Genomic DNA, 20,655 nt, shown 5'->3' on the forward strand with positions numbered 1-20,655 from the left:
TTCCATAAACCCCAGCTGGCTAGGAGTGATGGAACTGTGGTCCAACATACCAGGAAGGCATGAGGCTAGTGAAAGCCACCATACAAAAAGTTTCCTATATTAGAGGAAGGATCATCCACAGTACAGTTGTAAGCTTGTTCAGAGGTTTCACAAACCAACCTGAAAGGTCAGGCTTTTGAACCAAGGTATCAGCAATGCTCATTTTGAACCTAAAGATCAAGCTATTGTTGATTAATTTTGCTGAACAAGTAATGGCTGTTTCCCTAAAACTGGCCCTATTAAAATATCTGTTTAGGCTAACCTTCTCCAACTAGTGCTTTCCAGATGGGTTGGAGTACAGCTTCCAGAACTGTGCCAGTACAACCCTGCCAGAGGGTGACAGGATGGGGAAGACTAACCCAATCTCATACAGCATCCTAATAACCCCACTTACCTGAAATATCAATTTCTTCTCTCTTCAAATACTTGCCAGTTGCTAGCCTGAATGTCTGATTCTTGATAAGGCCTTGAACCAAAAGCTTATAGAATGGCTCTCTGAGGAAAGATAAAGAATTCTTGCTGAAAGTAATATTTAAAACACATTTTACACATACTGCATATATATACACACACACAGTTTTAGTGGAGGAACATCAACTTGTAAATTCCACACTCCACTTTGGGCCTCTCTTTGTAGAATGTCTCAAGCAAAGGTAGGATTTTTAAGTGACATGGACAGTGGTTGGCTCAGCTTTCCTCCTAGGAGCCTGCCTGGACAATCATTTGGGAGTAAGCCAAGATGGGGCCTTCTCTATGCTGGTACCCCAGCATTGAAATACTCTCCCTAAGGAGCCATACCTGGCACCAAGTCGGTTGTCTTTCCAGTACCAAGTGAAAACCTTTCCATTTACCCTGGTTATGTTTCAGAACTGTGTTTTAACCTGCACAGTACTGCCTTCTCTAATATATGTGATTTAATGCTTTTTTGATTTAATGCTTTTCTGTTGTTATAATATCTCTTGCACTGTTCTTGTTCTTTGACAAACTTTCCCAAGCCACTTTGAAGAACTGAAGAATAAGCTATAAAGGAATGCAAAGGCACGCGGTCTACTGTGAATATGAGAACATACCTAAGAATGTAAAAAATAGAACATCCTGCTAGGTCAGTTGAAAAGCCTCTCTCCTCTAAAGACCACCATGCTGGAAACAGTTCTTCTGAACCATAAAACCAAGAGCAACCAGACCCCTTTACACCAGGGGGTACTTTCTAGCACAACTGACACAAGACAGATGATGGCTGAGCGCCTGGCTGCAGGCCAAAGGACTATCCCTGTAAATGCTCCATTTTCCAGACGGGGATAGGCTAGCAAAAAATGGATCTGACCATTTCAGAACATGATATCTGCGAGGTGTTATCCAAGGTCCTGCAAGCCCAGCCTAATCTTATCTGCTACCCAGCTAAGGGACTAAGCCACCCTCATTTGTCTATCACACCCTGCATAGGCTGCCACTCGCAGGCAGGACAGAACCCCCATTCAATGCTGAATGACACATCTGGGAGCCTCTCCTTATGTTGCCTGGCCCTTTTTTGTATGGTTCAGGTGATCTGGCAAGCCCCAGGTAGCTACAGAGAAGAGGGCATAGTGCAGCTCCATCCTGTGCTAGCATCAATCCTCCCTAAAGTGAGCAATGCCAGTGCATAGAGGAGCTTATGCTGCAGCAGCTCCTACCCCACAAGCAGAAAATGAGAAGAGAGGCCTAGGATGCAGAGGTGTTATGTCACATGAGACTAGACTATAGCTGACTGGGTAGCACACATGATTTGGAAGCAGAAGGTCCCAGGTTCAATCCCTGCCTCTTCCAGGTAAGGCTAGGAACCAATCCTGCCTGAAACCATGGAGAGATCCTGCCAATTTGTGTCAGCAACACTGAGCTTAGTAGTTGTATTCCTTGGCAGACAGACAAGCATAGCTTGCTTCTTTTACCATCTTAAGGGTTTGATCTGCTTCATTTTGTATCACAGCATTATAGAAATAAAATACAGCCAATAATATAACACATGATCTTAAAATATTTCTAGTTGGGACAAAGTGACACAGGGTAGGAAGAGGAGAGTTTAACATTTCATTTCACACACTGTCCGCTAAGCATAAGTTAAGAGATTTGAAACCAAAATGCTTTTACCGTACATGGGAAGGCTAACTCAAGCAAAACATGAAAAAAGCAAACAAACTGAATAAGCCTCCAGGTTGAGCCAATTTTGCAGGGAACGTTTATCTTTGATGACATTGTGTTAAATCGCATATGTTGCCTTGTTGATACAAGCTGAGCTTTTAGTTTGAGTTTGTTTGCAAAGACAGATGCTGGTAAAAACACAAAATATTTTACCATCTATGGTAAATATTTATCATATTTACTACCATCTATGGTAGTTTCCGGTTCTTTTTTTAAAGGACAGATGTTTGTATAAGGGAACAGGGGGAAATATCTAAAACAGATCATATAAAAAGTCTGGGAAGGAGACAGAGCCTTCCACCTTCACATCCATATTTCTTCTTATTGCAGTTTATTAAGAGTTACTTGTTAATTGTATTACAGTAACAGCTCCCCCTCATGGTCACATGTGGAAACATAAATGGCTTTTGCAGGGCACACCCCAGAGACAGCAGCTGTCCAATTTTACTTTAGAACTGTAACAAAATTTTGGATGTCAGTGACCACCCCCAGCAGATCTCCCTTCTTCATTTAGGTCTCTTCACAATGACTCACTTTAAAACAGTCTGACTGCTACAATAGCTCAGGGGAATCAGACGTTTCCCTGTTATTGTCATATGACAGGAATTGAAGAACAAACAGGAGAAGATGAGCCAGAGACTGTAAAAATTATTGTTTTTAAGAGCAATGGAAGTTGCCAGGGTGCAAGGCCAAATTCAGCATTTGTGTCATGCTTTCTTGAAGCCAGCAGAGGGAGATGGGAAGCAGAAGAGCCATTCCATTTTCTTTGCTGAAAGACCAGCTCCTTCAGGCTCTTCCTCTCCCTGAACTGTTTCCATCCCATCTGGTTATTATTAGAGCGACTAATGTCCTTTAAAAATTGGTCTCTAAACACACTTTTTTCCCTCTTCCCTTCCCATCCCACCATCTTTTCTTCTGTACTATATATTTTAAATGATAAGCCTATGAGAAGTAAACATTTTCTTTTATTATTGTATGCCAACAACTCTGGGAGCCTTTTTGGCTAAATAGTGGTAAAACTGTTTTAAATGGGCAAATCAGCTATACAAATTACACTGAGGGGAGAAAACTTCACTGTGGTGGAAAGGTTTCTTTATGCTGCTTTCTTAGAAAGAGCTACTTTCTCTTACCTATGTACATGTCAATTTCACTTCTACTGAATATTAGAAAGAGGGGTGGGAACTGACCATCTATATATGGCAAATATACAAAGCATATCTTTCTTCCCTGTTCACATGGTTTGCCCAGTTTTCTTCCTGCACCACCCAATGTGGACATCCTTTTCAAACTTCCATTCATGAGTCAAATTCAGTGCATTCAAGCTTAGCTCACACAGTCAATCTGCATGTTTATCTTGGATCCTGAATGCAGATCCTGAAATTTATTTATTTATTTTTCGATTTATATCCTGCGTTTTCCTACAAAGGGCTCAAGGCAGCTTACATCATTCTCCTCCTCCATCTTATCCCCACAACAACAACCCTGTGAGGTAGGTTGGGCTGAGAGTCTGTGACTGGCCCAAAGTCACCCAGTTGGCTCCATGGCTGAGCGGGGACTAGAATCCAGATTGTCTGAGTCCCAGTCCCATGTTCTTAACCACTACACCACACTGGCTCTCTCCTGTGTGAATAGAATGAATGCAGAGTTTGGTTCTATGCATGTAACTTTGTCTAACATACCTGTGTCTGGATGTCTGATAGTATCAGATGCTACACAGGTACACTTCCATACATGAACAGAATAATCCTAAACCCAAATAGATCCAAACTTTCTTTGTGAACTGTTGGTAGGGAAAGATGGTAGTCTATAGACACCATCCAACATGTGCTTGGGACACTTATACTAAGATAGATATGTCTTTGCTCACGGTGCTGGTTGTACCGCTGGAAGCAGTTTTAGAGATTTTGCAAGTACTGCTTCAACCACTACTGCAAGTGTACAAAACTAGAGACTACTATGGAACCAAAATTTACCAGGATGTACATACTATAGACAGGAATGGAGGAAATTTTTGTTTGATCTGTATTTTTAAGCAAACTAACAACATTTGTACTTCCCACACTAATAGGCAGGTAGCTGTCCCACCCATTTGTCTGGGAAGTACAGTTCAAGGGTTGAAAAGCTGTGGACAAATGGGAAATTCTGTACAAAGAATGCATGTTAGGGGAGACTGCAGATGAAAAAAGTTTAAATTTCTGGGTGGGTAGTTTTAGAAAGAAAAGCCAGAGATTGAATGGAATAGATACAATGGGATACCTGCAAAACTGTCATGGACTGGAAACAGATGAACACATTCATGCTTAAGCATGAATCTTGACAGCAGGACAAGCCAAGTCTTCACACTGTTGATGTGCACCTAAGCAACCCCCAGAGTGTATCAAGACAGCACTGTGGGTGTTATTCAGGTCTGCGTATCAGACTGGTGGACTTGACAGAAGCATATTCTTGACAGGGATGCAGAGTACAATCCCTACAATCACAGAGGACAGCATTAAGTCCTCAAAAAGACAAACTTCAAGTCTTTGAAAAACTAGTATGTGTACACAGGCTAGCTATTGCAGAAAGCATGTTTGTGGCTCTGATTCCTTGAAAGAGCTTTGAATATAGGGCTCAGTGTGTATTTCGGGACTGGGATGGCCATGCTGGTCTGACTTACCTGTGTTTAGTCATCTTTTGATTATGGCAAAAATGGCTGAAGAACCTGGCATAGTACAGATGCATCACAGCATGCTCCTTCCCTCCAATGTACAGATCCACAGGCATCCAATGGTCTGCCAAGGCTTTGTGAAACGGCCTAGAAGTGAAAACAAGGAGAGGCTATAATAGGATGTGCAAAGATGAAGAAAAGTTATTATCATTCCAGATAGCAAGACTCTATAAAAGGGGATCTGGCTGACTCATAAAAGGCCACCATACAGATGCTACCATTAGGGGGCGATGTGATGTTACTATATTACAACCAAATAGTCAGTGGACAGTCTAATCTGAACTTTGAAAGGCAATGCTTCATTTCAAAATCAAATCTTCACATTAAGCAGCCTCAAAGGAAGTCAAGGCAGCACTGTAGTAGTTATTTGAATCTGTGTATCTGACCAGTGGACTGGACGGAAGTATATTCTTGACAGAGACATGGATTATAATCCATCAGGTAACAGATTAACACATTTATGTTCCTAAAATTACAAACTCATTGCAAAGTAAAAGATCTACTCAGAATGAAACAAGTAACTTCTTTGAAAAAGGGATCCAACAGTTGTAAAACCGGGCTAATACAAAGAAATAGAGGAACCTGGCACAAATTAAAATAAACTCAAATTCATTTGAACAAGCCGTATCAGATTTTGCCATGATTCTTTGAGCAGCAGGTACATGCAAAGTAGCTTTGTACATCACAAACCTGTCATTGCTCAATAACAGGTTTTCTTCTGCACTCATTCCTAATTAGATTTCTTGCCAAAATAGCAGCAAGTAACGTTTCCCCAAGGATGAATACAGTGGGCAATGCATAGGCCTCCAACGACCAAGCCGTAAGTACAGGCAGCCCTGGACTAAAATTTCATTTTTCATACCTTCATTTCATACCTTCTGTCCAAATAAGTAGAAGGCACTGGTTTTAAATGCAACACAGCAAATGCCATTGCTACAACATTAAATGCTAAGCCAGGTACATAGTGATGTAGCATATGGTTACTATTATAGATTTTTAAATCTATGCAAAGTGTAATGCTAGAAACCCAGCCTTTGGAGATATTAGAAGGCATGTTAATAGGTGTAAATAACTGAGATCCACCAGCCATGCTTTTGCTTCTAAATTTCTGGTAGAAACATGTCTTCCTCCTGCTGGCTGTTAATCTTGATTAACCTCCTGTGGCACATGGCCAAGCAGAAGTGCTCCCCATGGAAACACTTCTGGCAAACATTCTCTTTCAATTGCCCATTATGGCAATTAAAAATGAAAGCTTAGTGTTCCCTCCCACTGTCCTGATGGCACATAAAAGCACCAGTTACAGCTCATCTGGAAGCATATACATCACTAAGAACACCTGCCCCCACACATATATTATCCTAATATTACTGAAAGCATTTGTTTGTACAGACCAAGGGTGCAGAACTTTAGGCCTCATAACCCAATTCAGCTTCCCCCAGAGGCGAGCGTCAAGAGAGGGAAAAAACCACCCAGAGAGAGTCCACTGGGGGTGTACAATTAAAAGAACATCTACAGTTTATTCAGACATACAGGAAAATACATGTGCATGTAAGCAGTTCCTGAAGGGACTACAGAGATTATGTCTGTACAAGAAGCTTTTATAACCTACCAGTTACATATTGTTCGGTGGCGGGTGATGATGTAGGCAGTTTGCTAATGGCATTTTAGGACAAAACAATGGGGATTCAAGACCACACTTTTTGCAGTCTTGAACTTTCAAGACAGGGACATTAGCATGTCTAAGGTGTACCTGCAAAGCAAGACTTGCAATATGGACTCCTGATGAGTTCAGGAATCCCATCGTAAGTCTAAAAGCTGTTCTTACAGTATCAGGCTTTCAGCAGCCATTTTATGGCAAAGCTTTTGCTCATTTTGTCCTGATACTTCTCTTCCCCAGTCTACCCCTCTCCCCCATAGGCCAATCATTTGATAATTAATTTTCTGGCTTTTGTGTGGTTTCCACCTAATTCTAAAAAGATGAAATGTTTAGTAGTATGAGCTTTAACATATGCTGGGATTTTGGGTCCCAGCCCTTTTGCTTTTGGCTTCACCCATCATTGAAATGCAGTCCCCAAGAGCTTCTCCAAATAGAATTTGCTCCTTCGGTTGAAACTGGTTCTAAATCCCTGATGTAGATGGAGCTCAGTCCCATATTAAATTACCTTTTCCATTCTAAAGTAACTTTTCAAATCCTGGAAGGTTTTTACAAATGTGCTGAGCATTTCAAGGTGGTAAGAGGACTGTACCCTCTCAGAAGCTGTGCTAAGTGATACTTTAGAATAGCCAGCAGGCCAGCTCCATTGTATCCTTCTTGGGAAGGGGCAATAATGGCAGATTCACAAAAAGAATTCCTACAGAAATCCTCTTCCCATGTGGTCAGCCTAAGCTGAAAACAAAAGGATTATCTCTAGGAGAGGCTTGTCTCTTCTTCCATCTATGAAAAACAAGGCCAGTTTATTGGATTACACATACAGCTGCCTACTTGAATGCAAAGTGTCTAAATTACTTACCTCTCAGAATTGTGAGGATCAGTGAACCTTAAATAATACCAAGCTGAATCAACAAATGTATCCATGGTGTCTGTTTCCCTCTTTGCAGGCTCCTTGCATCTGAGAAACACATATCATCAGCATCAGCATCAGCATCCTTTTAGTAGGATAAAAGAAACAGGATGGGAAGTTTGTATTCGCATGATACTCTGCTGACCATTCTCTCAAAATAGAAAGTCAGTAAGGATTGATGTGCATGCTCGTTTTGTGATCCTAACCTACTGTGCAAACTGAGTTTCTTCACAAGCATGCTGGGTTCATAGATCTCAGCAGGGAGGAGACCTGCAAGTCCCTGCTTTGCAATCCACATCAGAAGTCCAAAATGCAAGTAATGTAAGTATTCCTATTATGATATAAACTCAAATAGGTTCTAGGACATCTTCCTTCTTAAAACTGCATATGTGGGCCATAAATGAAAGGATATTTTTATTCACAACCATCACTACTTTTCTAGTATGGATTCAGAGAGATTTTTTTCCTGAAATACTGTCAAACCTCAGACTTTCCTAGGAACTGCAGTACTTTAGCCCTCTTTTCATTATTCCAATGTGGGGCAGCAATCTGTTCCTTGGGGAATGAGTGCAGGGACCAGTTTTGGTGCTATGAAGACACCTAGCATGTTGTAGTGTTGGTCTCTGTAATTTATTGGCAATCCACTAAAGACAGACTGTGTCAGGTAAACACAGTATACCTGAGAACTTTGGTCTCATTTTGTGAGGATTTAATCTTGCATATAGCTTTGTAAATATTGATGTTGGCTTGGATCCAGATTAAGGTATTATGGTGTTATGGATACTTCCCAGTGGGTACATCCTGTGGAGGTTTGAGGCCTATCACATGTTCCTTAAATCTTGCCCATCTCAGCTAGTAAAAACTACCAGGACTGGGTCGGATTAAGGCATCAGAGAGGGTTAATGCCTCTTTGAGGGATACCACTGTTTAGATCCATTCCAATCCAGTTTCAGACCTGATTTGGGGATGGAATTAGCTTTGGTCAACCTGGCGGATAACTTATACCAGGGAATGGATGGGGGAGTGCTACCTTTTTGGTTCTCCTGGACCTCTAAGTAGCTTTCAGCACCATTGACCATGGTATCGTTCTGGACCACTGACCTGCACTGGGCTTGTAAGGGACAGTGTTATAGTGGTATCACTTCTTCAACCACAGGCCTCAAAAGGTGATGTTGGAAGACTGTGGTTCAATCCTATGGTGCAGGGGGTGACAGAATGTTCTATATTGTCCCCTATACATTGGAATACCTTTGGGGAAAGTCATCTAGAGACTTGGACTGAGGTGGATGAAAGACAGAAAATTCTATCATTCATTTCCATCTACTCAACTGAGGATGCTGTGAAATTCTTGGACTAGTATCTGGTTTTGGGATGGATGAGGGTAAACAAGCTGAAACATAATCCAGACAACCCTTGTGGGTAGGAAAACCAACTACTTTGGATGAAGTACATCCTTACAATTAGTTCAGGATGGTTACACTTCAAGTGGGCCCTAATGTTCACCTGTTTACCTTGGTCTGTAACTGAGTTCGGATTAGAGCAGTTGTGCATATGGTACTATCTGCTTTTAACTGGTAACGGTGACTTAATCACTGCTCTTACTGTTTTATGACCTGGGTCACATTTGGACCCTGCAGGGGCTGCAGCACTCCCTGACACTGATGAAAGTAGCCATGCCACCAGAATCTCAGTGGCTCTGTGAGAAAAGGCACATGAGGAACTGCTCAGCAGGTTGTCAGGAGCCGATTCTGCTGGACAAGACTCGCTGAGCGCCTCAATGCCCAGAATAGTTGGAATAGCAGAATAGCAATGATCAAGAACCAGGTGAGGACTGCGTAAACAGCCATGGCAGGTCATATGTGGCTCATGGTTTCTGTGTTGCCCACCCGTTTTATGCTTTGAAGTCTGGTTCTATATCACCTTTGGAGGGCTCACCCTAAAAGGCAGCTTGTAAATAAGTTTGTAACATTTGCCCAACTTATATGAAGAAGCAACAGTTCACCTACTAAATGGGTTTATTATACTCACTTTAGTATGTGATAATTAAGTCAAGTATGTATGCTAACAAAATATTTTTATAATTCTATAATACAAAGAAAATTTTAAAAACTTTAACAGGTTAATTAAAAGATTAAGACAGGTGTCTTCCACAAACATGCTAATTTTCTATGGTTAGAGGAATGGGGCAAGTGTTCCATCAAGCAACTTCCTTCCTGCCTTCTGAATTGATGGTCTGTGGAGGGCTGTTCCAGCCTAGATTTTTGAACATGTATAGTAGTATTTAAGTGGTGAGAGAACTACAGTGTTGAAGGTAAGTGAGGACAGGACAACACAGGAAAACTCAGTCAGTTCCAGGTGCTAAGTCCTGCCCAGTGATTAGTCAGTGCTTGTCACTGATGCCTGAGTTGCTTTTCATTATTAACTCAAAATGACTCCAGATTGAAGCGTGACATTCAAACTGTTTTTCAACCCCTGATTAAGCCCTACTCTTCTTATTGCTGACATGAGAATTGCCCTTTGACATTAGTTGTGTTCTAAAGGGATAGAACACAACTGTACCATAAAGAAAGAAGTATATAGTAGGAATATATACATTGAAATTTGCCAGTGCATGGGCTCCTTTTTATCTGAAGTGCTTTTTGCAATGCTAAGAAAAAGAAATGTGTCCTTCTGAATGCCAGCTCTGAGCGAGCTCATTACCAAAAAGAATCTCTTCACAAGGCTTTTGAATGTCCAGAGAAAGTGACAGGTTTACTGCTTCTGTATTCTGAAGTATGAACGGCTTGAGATCACTTATGACTCCAAAAAGGCAGCCTAATAATACAGAATTCATCATATCAACTCTGCTGAGAGCAATGTTCCATTAGAAGCATGGCAAGCAAGCAGTTTCCCAAGGATACAGGTACATACTGCTTCTTCCCTCCCACTACCCATATAGCCTAAGAGAGCATAGATCTAGTGTCCAGAATGAATATGCAATTCTCTGTATCTGAATTAGACTCTGTTGACCAAGCAAACAAGAGGCTTAACATCTGCCCTGTGTAAAAGCCATTTCTAATCCAGAGAGCTGCCTGCCATAAACAACATGGCCCTTAGATCTATACCTAAAGCACTGGAGTTAAGGTGACTTCTACCATTACAATTTCCTGTGTACAGATAAGCTTCTGGTAGACAGGGCTTCTCAAACTGCATTTGCAGCAAAATAAAACAGAAACAATGTCTTTCCTATGTGCTGAGAAAAAAACAGAATGCAAGTAGCTCTGCATCCACACGAATAAATGTACAAAGAGCTCTCATTTTCTCAGCAAGAGATAATTGAATAAGGGAAGGCAGTCAACAGATCCTGCTTTAACTCTGCTTTTGACAGCAGTATACATAATCTTGCTAAGAAGACAAAAATACTGCCTCTGCCCCACAAAAGCCCATGATAGTGAAAAAAGGGAAAAAGCATACACAGTCTTTCTGAATTAGTATTTCTCCTGTTATAAGAAGATATGGCAAATTGGAAAATATTAGATATATACTACCCTGAAATTCTTTGTCTAGATGAGGGTGCAATTCTAAATGTTTAATATATAGCTAAATAATATATCTTCCAGCCAGGCTGGGAGAGGAGTAAATTCTATATTAACAATAATTATTATTAATGTTTTGATTTGGGTAGCAATCAAAAAAGATGACAGAAATCTAACATTGTGCATTCTTAGATGTTACTTTACCAACTGTGTACATGGTGCTGTTGCTTTTTTGAAATTATGCCATTACTGAAGAAGAGAGCAGCCTCATTCAACGTAATAAAAGCAGCATAAAAGTTAAACATCAATGCAGTAAAACTGAGAGGCAGAGAAACTATTTCAACCTGCTAGAAAGACAAACATGATATTGCTTAATATTAGAAAATGTGCGTAGAATACTCACCTTGGACACAAGCAATTTATCCAGTGTGACAGTGAGGCCAAAGGCGAGCCGCCCTTTCCTGTAAAGGATGTTATATTGGGCAACTGCACAGGTAATTCCTCATAAGGTACAGGCAAAGGACCACAGTTCTGGCAGTGAATTATTGGAATAGGTGTCCCCCAATAACGCTGTCGTGAGATCAGCCAATCTTTTAATTTACTGCTCGTAAGGTGTCCTCCTAACCCTTTATTTCTTGCTTGCTGAGTGATGGTGCCGAGTGCTTTTTGTCTACTCATACCTGTGAACTGATAAAAGAGACAGTCACTGATTTTCTGAACTCTTCATATTGCTATGGCAATCACAATCATGTTTCTATGTATGGCAATACCCCTCCACCCTTAGTCGAGAGAACAGAATTAGAACCAACTGCCCTGGAGCAGGAGACAGAAGAAGCCAAAGAGGGAAACTATGGCCACTGTCTTCCCCACCTGCTTTTGCTTTGCCAAGCTGGGACTGGGTCCCTCCTCCCCTCAGGTAGGCCGCTGGAAAATGCCCTGCGAGAAGAACAGGAAGAAGAAACAAGCAGCCACTTCAGCCACCTGTATAATCTTCTGCTTTAATGACATAGTGTTGCTCTTATTGTCCAGCTGGCGAGCCTTGTCAGCTGAAGTGCAGATAAAAATGCTCCTACATAATAAAAGAATGCTTAAAATAATAAGAGCAATTCTATCTGAAGTCCCTAATGATTCTCCATTCTCTCTTCAACCCTGCTGATTTACAGCAGTCTCCTTTAGAGTCAAGGGAGTTAAAGGGCCTCCTCTAAGACAAAAATAATACAATTTGATGGGTTGGTCTAGAAGGATCTAGACATTCTTCTAGGATTGTAACTTCTTTCTGATGACTATATAACTGGATGAGTATAAAAATAGTACAGTGCAGCATTAATATTTTAAAATTAATTTTCTGAGGCCAGGAAATAAATGGCTGCATACAATATTTTACACATTTATCATAAACTTCTGACCTCAGAAAGACTTCTGAAATGGAATTCAATGTGGGACTACACTGGGTTAGTGGAAAATGGCAACACACACTCATAGGTATTATCACATGCATGCACAGGTTTCTTTGTAGTGAGATCAGCATGTTTTATTTCCAAACCACATGATGCAAACACACAGAGGTTCTGAGCTGTACTGATTCCTCTGCTTAAGCCTAGAAAATCCACAAAGCAAAAAGGATCAGGCCAGAAAGAGCAGTCCACATTGCTGAGTTTTATCAGGGCAATCTGTATCTGCTATTGGAATAGTGACAGGAGTTTCCTAGTGTTATTCATTTCTTCTGTTTCTCATATAGCCCTAAGCTGTTGCACCAGCCAAAATTCTTGATGGGTCAGCATGCTCTACTTGCTTATGCACACCTTGGGAAAGACGGTGTAACAATGGAGAATTCAGACAACTTCTAGATTGGATCCGGAACCTGTCCTGTATGAGTAGAAGGCATCCAATGAGAGCAGCGTACTTTTCACTTGCACAATGCCATGCCATTAGCACAGGCACCCCGATCCAATAATCTGAGTTCCACAAGCCCAGGCAGGGCAGAGCAGGGCAGGGCAGGGCAGGACATATTGAGGGCAGTGACCTAGAGGACTGGCCAGACCCAAATGCTTGGTTCTGTGGGGCTGGTCCTTTCTCACAGCCAGACACTGCAGGTGAGGTGCGCCTAGAGAAGGAGAGCAAGCCAGAGGGGGCAGGCATTTTGGGGAGTCTCCTTCCTGCTACAGCATTTGTTGCAGGGAGAGCACAGGGCTATTGGGGTTGAATGCAGTGCCTGCTATGGTGCTTTCCTGAGATAGCACATGCAGCCAAAGAGGCGCCTGCTGCAGTACAGCTTTTGCAACATGTGGTGGAAATGTGCGACAACTGCAAAGCTTCTGCAAGTGTGTATCTGGAGCCAATGCCCCATGTTTGGTCTCCAGAATTTCTAAAAGACACGTTATTTAAAAATTAATGTTATTAAATCCTTCAAAACGGGAGGCAGCACATTCACTTTGAGCTCTCTTATCTTATTCGACGAGTGAAAGCTTCTAGTACAGGCTGCCAACACTGGCCTGATTCTCAGTGACAGCCAGACAAAGAAGAAGTTCTGGCAGTCCCAGAACTTCCATGTTTCTGCACTACATGGTTTGGAAGGGCAGTTAAACTGAACCAGTTCAAGCACTGCACATATATGCACCTTTCAGGGTTTAGACAGGAAGAGTCCTACAACTCCAAGCATTTAAAGACATTCAAAGAATACACAAGGAATGACTGTAAGCACTCCCAGTTAACTGGTTTGGATGCACTTCCATTTTAAATAACAAGCAGTGTAGTCCTCTTTTCCCAACTTATTTAATGCATGCTTTTAAAAATTTTCCCTCCCCAGGAAATGTATGAGCCTGCATGGGAATTGTAGGACTTTTCTCTGTCTGAACATGCATAGGCCAGCATTTTCAATTAATGTCATCCTGTTGTATTATGCTCTGTGGAGACTTTTATATTTCGTCTGACATTTCTGTTTGCGCATGCATTTTTAACATTGCCCATTGTTTCTAGGCAATATGGAGGAGTGGAGGTGATGAAACAGAGAGTCATAGGCCAACCTCTCCAGAGTTGATCAGTCTCTCTGAGCTGTCGGGCAGTGTTTCGATTACTTCTTGAAAAGTCAGACCCAAATGCCTAGCAACTTCAGCATCCTCTGGTCTCACGCAAGGGATTCCTGGGGAGGAAAAATAAAGAAAGATGTTTCTTACATGGATTGTGAAAGTTATTTCACTTTTTAAATTTTAAAATGCAACTTCACTCCAGCAGTTTAACCAGCAAGGTTAACAATACATGCCTTGCGTGTACTGCCAGCTTCTCTAACCAAAGTTTCTCTCTCCCAGGGTAGGCAACCCACTGCCTTCCAGAGGTTTTGGACTACAACTCTAAACAATCTCTGTCAACTGGATATACTGGCAGGGGCTGCTAACAGTTGTATTTAAAAACCGAGTAATGCGCTGCTTCATTTTAGCTCCCACAAAATTGGTCTTCAACATCAAACTGCCTCCACCATCACTAAACTATCTACATTCTGCTTAACCTTTGTAGATTCATTTCAATAGATATGGATATATGGATCTATATTTGTTGTTTTGGGCTTTATATTCTGAAATGCAAGAAGCATGCAACATGCCCCTCATTTCGCACCCTGGTTTTCTTATTCATCTTCAAGAGAAAATCTTCAGGATTTTCTCTAACAGCAAAGACTAGATGCCAAGATCTATGATGATGTGACTTCTGGGAGCCCAATAGCTGGGGGCTTGGATGTGTGTTTTTGAAGTAACAGTTCTGTGTGCTGCATGGCACACTGGGGGGCAGTGGTGTCAGCTGTTCAAAACAGTGACATATGCTACAAGGTTAGGCAACCCTCTACCCACTGAAGCAGGGAACCCTCAACAAAACATTGCAGGGCAAAGCGCTACTGCTCACAATTCCAGCCAGCTGTTTCTTTTTTGGGACACGCCATTCAAGTCCTTTGTCCCTGTGGTTCTTTCGAGCCTGCTGATATCTCCTTTCTATTGTGTGGCTGGTGGTGTTTTGGAGACATAAGGAACAACACTTGAGGAACTGAATTTGCTACCAGAATGTACAAATATGACTTATTTAATTTTATTGCATTCCATTTAACACACATTTTAACTTTGATACTTCAAATAAAAAGGTTTTGTTTTTGTGTTTGCTTTTTTAAAGTACTCAACTGGAAAAAGTTAAGAAATGGTGAATATATTTGCTTTTTAACAAATTGGGGTTTCTGCCCTTTTAACTAGAATTTTAATGTTTTGCTTCCTTTGACAATAAATCAGCATTAAAGCTTATGAACATGAGAACTGATACATACTGGTCAGGTCTTTTACAGTGTACACAAACTATAATACTAAACTAAGACTGCATACACAGTTCTAAATACTACAAAATGTTGCAGTTCATACCACATAAGAGCCTACTGTAGCTTAATTTACCTGTGGAAGCTGCTGCTTTTTTGCTGGGCACCGGCAGGTGCCATCTTTGCATGGCTTCCACAGGCACCTAGCTTGCCATGGGTCAATATGTCATGCAAACCTAGGTGCAACCGATTGTTTGAGGGTTAGGCAACCATCAAATACTTCTAAAACAAGCGAGTGTTGTCAAACACTAAAACCACCCCGCCACTTAGATTTGCATGACACAACAACCCACGGCAAGCTGGATGCCCATGAATGTCATGTAAAAATGGCAGACATGGATGCCTGGCAAACAGGATGCCCCCTATGAGTAAATAACCCCTTTTGAACTGATGTGTAGACAAACTGGATTAATGCTTCTGCACTACCTAGGAGTGCTAGTTTGGAGCAGAAGTGGTAAAGGTAAAGGTTTCCCCTTGACATTAAGTCCAGTCATGCCTGACTCTAGGGGGCGGTGCTCATCTCCGTTTCCTAGCTAAGGGAGCCAGCGTTTGTCCACAGACAGTCTCCGTGGTCATGTGGCTGGCATGACTAAACACTGAAGTGCACGAAACACTGTTACCTGCCCACCGAAGTGGTACCTTTTTATCAACTTGCATTTGCATGCTTTCACTGCAAGGCTGGCAGGAGCTGGGACGGAGCAACGGGAACTCACCCCGGTGTGCAGATTTGAACCGGTGACCTTTCAATCAACCAGCCCAGCAGCACAGCGGTTTAAACCACTGCGCCACCTGCAGTCCCTGCAGAAGTGTTATATGTCTTTAAATCTCCCAGTGAGGCAGCTGAAGTTTTCCCTGGGCCTGTTGTCTATTCTGCCAACCTTTTGCTTGCTATAACTGCAGTCCTGACCAATTAGAACAAGTGGACAAAGAATATTGACAGGGCAATGGAGGCAAGGGACAGAAGCAGCCATGGATATCTCATTTCCTGCTGCATAAAAAGGTATATGACTGTTTTCCCTGCTTCAGATCTGGCAATGCTAGAAGTAACTAAGCTAAGTATAAGCAGACCTTTAGCTCATCTTTCAGAAAAATCAGGCACAAGTTTTGACTGGGGCACACTGGGTGTAGTAGGATCTTTTCCTTTCTTGCATGTATAGGTTTGAGCTCTAGGCCCTATTATTTCAATACCCCCCATACACACACACACACACACACACATCATGTTTGTCCTTTTTTCTTACCTATTTTAGTATCAAGGTAGCCTTCAAATTCAGAGTTTGCTGATATGACAACTGGAACCTCCTGACCGGTGAGCAAATTCATGGCTGTCACTGAAGTAAGACAGTCTACCAAAAAACCAAACCAAACCAAAAGATAATGACTGAAACATGCTGCCAAGAATGGTCACCTTCCTTTTGTTTCAAGCAGCCCTTAAGATCAGACTTTGCTTAAGATAATACCACTCATTTTGAATCTAAATAGTTTGTAATGCAATGTGTGGTGCTAAGGGGGGAAATATGATGTGTATTAAGTTGCCCAAATAAGCAGCCAAATTGTGGACTGCCCCCCCCCCCGCCCCGGCACTGGTCCCAGCCAAACACATGTTAGCTTGCCCAAACTTTTGATTATAGTTTCCTCTTTTTGCTCTTGCTGCATCATGTAAATTGTTATGTATCTGTTACTATTTTCCTTTGCTTGAGTAAGCTTTCTGTCCACTAGGTATTATTTATACCATATTGTATTTTATGTACCTTGCTTGGGGATTATTGCTTAAGATAAAACAAGTGCAGGGAAACCAAGTGTAATCCCTTCCACCACAAACATAGGCATGAACAGAAATTAGTCACAAGTAAGATTCCTTCCTATATTATATACAAACACACAAAACCACACCCTAGATTTGCACCATCACCACAGCTCTAAATGAGCCATAAAGTTCAGGAGTAAGCGCCAACCTGAACATTCAAGTCACAGTTTGTCGTGTTATCCAAACCTGGGGAGCACGGGTTATCAAAGTGTTAAGGATCTCTCACATAAACCATAGCTTAATTCTGGGTTCTGAGAGGATTGTTCAACTCTTCTTAGGTTTGGATGACATGACAAGCTATGGTTTCAGCTTGAATATTCATGTCGGCAATTTGTACATGAATATTCTGTTTGATCCTGATACTGTTTGATCCTGCAAAGTATTCCTCTATGATTTGGTTTCCATGATAAACCACCCAATGGTTTGTTAATCATGAGTTGTTTAGGAGCAAGAAGGATGTGTTGGTCCCAACTACTCAACCACTGCCAACATTTTGAATACAAGAACACTTCATCCCTGGGTTGTTCTCTATGACATTCAAACCTGAAGTCTGGGTTGTTGGAAGAGGAAAAGCCAAAACAGGAAGAGGAAAAGCCAAATTTAAGATGCCACAGATTCTTTCCTGTTTTGACCAGAAGGCCATTCAGTTGTGTTCAGCTAACAAAAAGAGTTAATGGGGCGTCACCTGCTCCTTTAAAGACTCATGTTCATGTCTGGCTTTTCCATGCTACCTCCCTTCACAGATAAGATCAGCCAGTGCTATACTCTGCCTATCTGTCCATCTCCCTCTCTGTCTCCACCAGCTGTGATGTGCAGGTTTTTTGCCTCAACTTCAGGCCACTTCAGGCCACCAACCTACATATGCATTATAATTCAGATTCGACAGATCTTTTACAAGTATTCCCCTATGCTGGAAAAAACTACATATGAATTGGTTCAGTTTGCTCAGAGCTGACATTGATAGGCTACTGAAACAACTGCCTTAGTAAATCAAGCACTACTAAAACAGTTACTAGAAAAAAATACCTTTGCCTGGGATGAACTCCTTCTGGAAAACTTCCTTTAGAGAGCTATTTCCATGTAATAGTCTGTGGCTGGATGAGATACATATGTGGGATGCACCATATATGGCTTCAGGTGCATATGCATAAGCCATTATCTTCTCTCCTGTGGGTTTGTTATTGAGCTGACCAAAAACAGGATAACAGTTACTGTGATTTTTCACCAACACAACAATTCCACTTATAGCCAGACTCTGTCCCCTGGTGAAAGCTGCAAACACAGAGACTGCATTCAAAAAGATCCTTTCTGCTGTGCCATATCCTCAGCATACAATGCCCACATAAATCTAAATCATGGTTTGTTTACACTTATTATTATTATACTTTTATACTCCCATTTGGGCCCTCTGAGCAGTTTGCAGGTTTAAAAATATACTTAGAAAAAATAATACTTAACAAGCAAAAAGCAATGAACACAGCAACAAATCGACAACCTGTGGGCAGGAGTCCCCACCCCAAATGCTGTCAAAATGGTGCCAAGCAGTCAATGCCTTTTGGAGCCTGCGCAAGGACGTCATGCACCTAATTCAGGCTTGTTTGTACACCTGGACCTGACCAGGCTTTCTAAACATAGTTTAAGATTTTTAAAAAACCAGGATCATAAACAATATTTTGATAGGGATTTATGAATCTCAGCATCTAAGGATAATGTATTGTTATAGTGAAACTTAGTATTCTTGTTTACTCCTAGTTCGTGGCACTGTACTATCTCCACTGTCTGTCTAGCTATAGTGACATGAGTGGTTTAAAATGAAACCCCTTATGCAGTTTAAATGGTTTCTCTCTTAAACTCTCTCTTTCAAAGATCTTTACTTCCTTCCTGCCTCTGCCTAGCAACAAGCTTCTTTTCTTGCCCCCCCCCCCCCGCCAAGCTCAGCTACTTAGCTCTGCAGCAGCCTTGTGAGGGGATTTTTCTTTTAAAGAGACCCTAAACATTTTTACCCATACCTAAGGAAGGGTATATATTAAAAGCACCTCTGCTCTTAGCAAGCTGTACAAACAGTGCAACAAAAGCAAATCCCGTGCCACTTGAAAGCTGTCAACACCGACCTAGACTGTTTCTGCAACAAACTACTCATCTCCTCTTATATTCTAAGACTAGACTCCAGGTCCTAATCGAACATCTGTCACTCTGTTTGCTCACCATGGCAAATTTAGTACTTAAAAAGCCTTGTGGGTTGCTATTGAAAGAATGGTCACAGGGAAAGGACTTTATCTCAGAAGGAAAGAGTTAACAAGGAGAGCTAGCTATGCCTGGGGAAGCACCTGGAATGGGTTGCTGTTGTTATTTTTTTAATGCAGGGGTGTGCCAAGGGGAGGTCCCACCCCGTTTCTGCACCCAACCACTGGTGATATGGTGATGTCTTATCAATGCATGGGCAATACAGAGGGCTTTGGTGTAGCAGTTGCGCATTCACAGAAGAGGTGTGGGGGCGGGGGGGGGGGGGACCCGCAACAAACTGAACAGCCATGTGTTTGAATGTGCCTTATCCTCCCTTGTTCAGAAACAGGGTTTAAAAAAAAACTACAGCTTAGCATTATACCCAACCCAGGCAAATAATTTCAGCACCATCCTATGCAGGCTTACTCAGAAGTAAGTCCAGGTTCATTCTGTAGTGTTTCATTAAAGCAACGAACTCTTTCAGTCTAGTGATTTCCAAAGTATATTCAATTAAGCTGTCACAAGAAGTAGGTGGCAGACAAATATATCAGAAAAAAATATGGACCAGCTCAATATAAAAGTGCATTTATTTATTTATTTATTTATTCATATTTTTTATTTTTTAATAAATAAATAAAAGTGCATTTAGTACCTTAAAGATTAATAATTTTATTGTGACATGACTATAAGAATATTCTTGTGGCCCTCCAGATGTTTTGGCCTACAACTTCCATCAGTCCTAACTAGCATAGCCAAAGATGAAGTATGTAACTCCAAACATGTGGAGGAGACACAGGTTACCCATTGCTGTTATATGCTATAAATTAATGACAAAACCTTACAAAAATACTAAGTATCTTATACAAATGTGCCCCTGTCATATTGTCTCACAAGCACTTTCCTGAATTCACTCACAAACAAGTCTCCTTCTCTTGTCTTCCGACTTGACTATGATGCAATGTTACACTTCCACCAATGTTCTCAATTACCATGGTTAGGTCAACCTGTGGTTTATAAACCTTCTAAGTTATGCTTATCAACACCAGTTTGTAATTAACCAAGCCTAGTAAACATGCTGATGCAACACTGCATAACGGTTCATTCTCAAGAATGAAAGGGAGGAATGAATTCCCACTGGCACTCCTGATCTTTGCACCATGATTAGCACATTGGGTAACATTACATCTGCACTAGTCCCATGTACTCAAAGTACTCCATTCACTGCATACTCTGTTACACCCATACACCATGTGAAATTTTTAACATCTCTGGTTATACTATAA

The 20,655-nt window shown here is 41.4% G+C and overlaps 1 protein-coding gene across 4 annotated transcripts in view; it reads right to left on the reverse strand.

The window, feature by feature from the left end:
• Positions 1–20,655, reverse strand: part of LARS2 (leucyl-tRNA synthetase 2, mitochondrial) — a 71,017-nt gene that overhangs the window by 16,596 nt on the left and 33,766 nt on the right. For all 4 annotated transcript variants that reach the window (XM_044456208.1, XM_044456190.1, XM_044456199.1 and 1 more), the window contains exons 9-15: positions 18,176–18,335; positions 16,584–16,688; positions 14,021–14,136; positions 11,401–11,684; positions 7,432–7,530; positions 4,871–5,008; positions 434–534 (exon numbers count right to left, since the gene is read on the reverse strand). In XM_044456208.1, the coding sequence (XP_044312143.1) occupies positions 434–534; positions 4,871–5,008; positions 7,432–7,530; positions 11,401–11,684; positions 14,021–14,136; positions 16,584–16,688; positions 18,176–18,335 (1,003 nt within the window). The remainder of the gene's footprint in view (positions 1–433; positions 535–4,870; positions 5,009–7,431; positions 7,531–11,400; positions 11,685–14,020; positions 14,137–16,583; positions 16,689–18,175; positions 18,336–20,655) is intronic.

The sequence above is a fragment of the Varanus komodoensis genome, unplaced genomic scaffold (assembly GCF_004798865.1).
Source record: "Varanus komodoensis strain SLA01 unplaced genomic scaffold, ASM479886v1 scaffold10, whole genome shotgun sequence".
NCBI lineage: Eukaryota > Metazoa > Chordata > Lepidosauria > Squamata > Varanidae > Varanus > Varanus komodoensis.